General features: G+C 36.3%; 1 protein-coding gene across 5 annotated transcripts in view; it reads left to right on the forward strand.

Annotated features, from left to right (window-relative positions):
• The window catches only part of LOC125678232 (uncharacterized), a 57,951-nt gene that overhangs the window by 6,873 nt on the left and 46,078 nt on the right, over positions 1-5,000 (forward strand). For all 5 annotated transcript variants that reach the window (XM_056163502.1, XM_056163504.1, XM_056163491.1 and 2 more), the window contains 7 exons: positions 548-648; positions 1,221-1,305; positions 1,891-2,004; positions 3,772-3,973; positions 4,442-4,534; positions 4,646-4,738; positions 4,850-4,970. In XM_056163502.1, coding sequence (XP_056019477.1) covers positions 548-648; positions 1,221-1,305; positions 1,891-2,004; positions 3,772-3,973; positions 4,442-4,534; positions 4,646-4,738; positions 4,850-4,970 — 809 coding nt within the window. The remainder of the gene's footprint in view (positions 1-547; positions 649-1,220; positions 1,306-1,890; positions 2,005-3,771; positions 3,974-4,441; positions 4,535-4,645; positions 4,739-4,849; positions 4,971-5,000) is intronic.

A 5,000-nucleotide genomic window follows, 5' to 3' on the forward strand; every position in this document is an offset into this window, starting at 1 on the left:
ACAGCAACGGCAAGGTTTACACTGTTGAGGATAGTGAGAACGGCAAAGTACATTTGTTGTCGAACTATTTACTTCGCCCAAACATTCTTTAATTCTTGATCATTTATTACTTGTGACGTACACGTAATAAAATCCTGGGGATATGCTATGATACAAAATATTCTATACGATTTTGCGTTGGAAAATGTTGTGTTTAATAACACGAAAACTAAATGGTAATATAATAAGTTCTTATTCTTATTTCTGTTCATGGATTTCGCACTGATATTTTGGTGAAACAACACACGGTTGGTTCAGTCTGTACCAAAACACTGTATAGTTTACAAACCAATGGATTTCGGCGTGTCACACCATCGCACTTTGGCGTGTCAGACCATTGCACTTTGGCGAATGAGTGTGGACCATTGCACATCGGCGTGTCACACCATCGGGGTTTGGCGCAGACCACCGCACTTTGGCATGACCATCGCACTTTGGAGTCCCAATCTTACTTTGGAGACCTACATATATAAAAATTTCTATATCTGAATTGAATTTTTATTTGTAGTGGCCTGACAGAGGGGAGACCAGTCTTAAGCATGACTGAGGACGAGATAAAGCTCCGAGCCCAGCCCCTGACAGATACTGACCTACAAGACAAACAAACTGGTAGGAGTTTTTTGTATATTTTATTGTGGGCAAAGGATACTTCCCGAAATTTTTAAATTCTGAATTTCAATATCCTCATTCAATTGTGAATAAAACAGGTATAAAACAGAGCCAGGCTAGTGTACACCTGGGAAAATGTATTTTTAAAATATGGTGAAAAAAAAAAAATAAACCAATAAAGACCATCTCAATCTGGAATTCTGGATAAACGAGACAAAATAATGTTGAAAAAATCTGTTCCCAAGAAAAAAAATTTAGATTGAAAGAAAAGCATATGGATATCTGATGCTGGATTTCTAAGGAACCACTGTACTTATTTTAGCATACTGTATTTATTTGGCACAACTGGTGCTGATGCACTATTTGGTGTATTGCCCACACTTCTACAGTATATATGATACTGGATGTAGATTTTAATATCTCAGTACAACCATGAATCTGAACTCTTGCTTCACTACCAAAGACACTAAAGTTCAAAGTTTTGTGTTTTTTGTCATAAAAGAATTTTTTGGCAGGGTTAAGTTTGTAACTTTAATGTGAATTTTGTTGTTAATCAACAAAATATTCTATAGGTCAATACTGTGGTGGCTTTGACTGCATGGAGAAGATTCTGATGGCTAAAGGTTTAGTTCAGAGAGAGGATTCCAGAAATCCCACGTAAGTGTGAGAAAATATTGCGACTTCCAGCAGAAATTCAAATTATACTAGGTCATGACAGAGTTCCCAAAGTATACTACATGTAATTATAGCGAGCGACACAATGAGCTCACTCCAATGATTACACATGTGAGTCCGTGATTTCCTCTTCATCAGCTGAAAAATGATAGGCATTACCCATAATGCTTCCGGAAAAATGATGCCGTCACTGCGGTATACTTCATTGACAACCCCATACATAAAATAGATAAATTGTTTTGAAAGTACCACAACTGTTTTTAAATTCCAGGCAAGCTTTCTCATACCTTCGTACATTTTGTTGTTGTTAATTGTTTGGTTTGACAGGAAAAACATTACCGCTGATATGACATCAGAATGCACTGTTTACATGCACTGGGTTATAATTCCTTGTTAAATGAATAGGTGGATTAAATGTCTTAAGTCATTGTTGAAAGGTGTCTTTACTCGACTCAATAGTCACACTGTAAAACATATTAAATCTAACCTGTAAAAAATGAAAAATCATGATCAAAGTATTAAATTTAGATGTACATATACATACAAAAAATGTATGCTTTATTCCAGGTATGCTTTGACTGAGACCGGTGAAGAGCTAGCAGGCCAGTTGTATGAATTTCAGCAGAGTGTGCATCGATTCCTCAAATCAAACCAAGTTCCTAATATTCCACAGACAATAAAGTATAAATTTAGAGTTTGGAAGTCAGACCTCTTTTAGCTTTCAGATCTAGAATTTCTAAAATACATGTATGCATGGTGTACTTGGTACTTCATATTATCTAGCATTGCATACTGTAAAATTATTCATTGTGCTGGGTGAAATTTTCATGGGAGGGGAAAATAGTGAGTTCAAATTTGCAGTATTTGAAATGTACCACTGTATTTGCTCTTCAAATGTGGGTAGCCTACGGCTTGTTAGAACAGTGCTCTTTTGTCATTATTAGCTCTTCTGAGCCGAAGGCTCAAAGAGCTAATCATATGGCCATATGTCTGGCGTGCAGTGTGCGTCAACGTTTTGGAAAAAGGGCTATATTTCAAGAACCCCTTGGCCAATTTTTGTCAAATTTGTCACAGGGTATCCTTGACCCAGGGGCTTTCATTTGTACTCAAACTAGGGTTGTGACCCTTTAACAAGGGGAGATAATTAGGAAAATGCAAGCAAAAGTAGTGGTTGCTAAAAAATCTTCTTCTCAAGAACCACTGGGCAAATTATCACCAAACTTATAAATAAGGATGAGGATAGGTTGTAGATAACAAATTGTTCAAGGCATCATCCTGGGGCAAAGGGTGTGGTCTCAAGGTCACTTCAAAGTTGACCTTAAATTTTGTTTTGTTAAAACTTTGATATTTTGCTTAGTATAAGGACTAGGATCATCAAATTTTGTCAGTTGATGCATCTTAGGACCTAATATCATGTTGTCTCAAAAGTAGGTCATGATGACCTACTTTTTGAATTTCGCAGGTAATTATTGTTAAATGGATTTTGATGCATATCTTGGACACTTTTGAGCCTATGATCATCAAAAGTTGTCGGTTGATGAATCATGTACATTTTAGGTTGTTATTTGAGATAGCGAGAGGTTTAGAATCATCAAACCTTGTAAGTTGATGCGTCTAGAGGCCTCGAAACATATTTATAAAAAAAAATAGGTCACAGTGACCTACTTTTTGAATTTTGCAGACATTCAAATTTCACATTTTCAATTTTAGATGCATATTTTGGACACTAGGATCATCAAACTTTGTCAGTTGATGCATCTTGAGTCTTCATAGTTTGTTGACCAAAAAGTAGGTCACCGTGACCTACTTTTGGAATTTGACGGCTATATTTTAATATTTCAGATACTATTTGACTTACAATTATTAAACTTTGTCAGTTGATGCATGTTGAGTCTTCAGAATGTGTTGACTAAAAAGTAGGTCACCGTGACCTATTTTTGGATTTTGACGGCTATATTTGAATATTTCAGATACTATATGACTTGCAATCATCAAACTTTGTCAGTTGATGGGTCTTGAGTCTTCAGAGTGTGTCGACCCAAAAGTAGGTCACTGTGACCTACTTTTGGAATTTGACGTTTATATCTGAATATTTCAGATACTATTTGACTTCAATTATCAAACTTCTTTTGGAATTTGACGGCTATATTTGAATACTATTTGACTTCTCAGTTGATGCATCTTGAGTCTTCAGTGTGTCGACCAAAAGTAGGTCACCGTGACTTACTTTTGGACAGTTACATTTAAATTTTTAGGTACTATTTGACTTAACATCATCAAACTTTGTTAACTGATGAATCTTGGTTAGTGAGATTTTTGCCTGTTCTATAATGTATCAGAAGAGCGATTCTAGGCCCCTGGGCCTCTTGTTGATTTCCAGGTACATGTATCTGCATCATTTGCGTGAACTTTGATGATACAAAAGATTGGTATATTCTGTACTTGTAGCACTGTTTGTGGAACAAGGAAGATTTGTCTAATTATCGATGAACAGGAAAGGGATAAGAACAGATTTCATCAGATAGCTCTGGAGAGAGGGGTGGATGTTCAGTTCAGACAACTAGGGGCAGGTGACTATTTATGGATTCTGACACCTCCCATGGCTAGCCCCAACTTGAGGTATACTCATCAGCAACCTACCCTAGAAAAGGTATGTATCATATGTAGCTGACTTTATTTGTCAAAACCTACATGTGATCAAAAGTTCTTATAGATAATGGAAAGATTAAAAGACAGGATCTCAGAGTTGTATATCAGAAGTAATCAGTTTTCAGAGGGAAAGGGGGACAGTGTCCTATTTTGAAACATGAATGCATGAAGTGGAATTTGTACAATACATATAATGCAGTTAATCCTCTCTAATCTGAAACCTGTGTAATCCATAATCACTGCATCCCAGTGCTATTTCATTTCCATTCAGCATTCTTCCCTACACTGTGTAATAGGACTTCCATTCTAATACAAAACTTCATACATCTCCCAGAACTTGTCAGGTTAGACAGGTTTTACTGTACTACAAGATAAATGGAATTACATGTATGATCTAACAACCATGCCTACACATTTTGCGAGCTGCTGAAAAGAAAATATTTTCTGAGTCTCGACATTTGTTTACAAGGTGTTGCCCTTCCTTGTGGAGAGGAAAAGCTGGGAGGATTTCAAAGACAGTGTAAGGACGAAAAGATTCCACAAACAAGTCAACCATATGCTGGTGAGATTTATTTTGTTTGTGTGTGTAAGAAACCTGTGGAAGTCACTTTTGGGCACTGCTCTTTCCTTGAAATCTTTGTATGTTTGATTAATTGATTTATTTAATATGTAGAATAGTGGAATTGAGAAGTGTTTTTACCTAATGGAGGGCTCTCTAAATAATGGTCGATACAAACCGTCTGCAGAACAGCAAAAGAATCTTAAGGTACACTGTACTGGTTTTAAAATCGATTTAAAGATTTCCACATTTATACAGATTCAGTTATTGAAGATTCACATGGTGTGCTACATGTATGTATTCTGATGCTGATTGTAGGATTTACTTGAGAAGATCTTTCTGGACAATGGTTTCTATGTAAATTATACAGCTTCATGGTACAAATCAGCAATATGGCTACTGTGGGCAACAGCTCTAGCATCTGAAGCACAAAGGCAAGGTAATATATGCACCAGTTCTTTTGATATGA

This window comes from Ostrea edulis, chromosome 1 (assembly GCF_947568905.1).
Source record: "Ostrea edulis chromosome 1, xbOstEdul1.1, whole genome shotgun sequence".
Taxonomy (NCBI): Eukaryota; Metazoa; Mollusca; class Bivalvia; order Ostreida; family Ostreidae; genus Ostrea; species Ostrea edulis.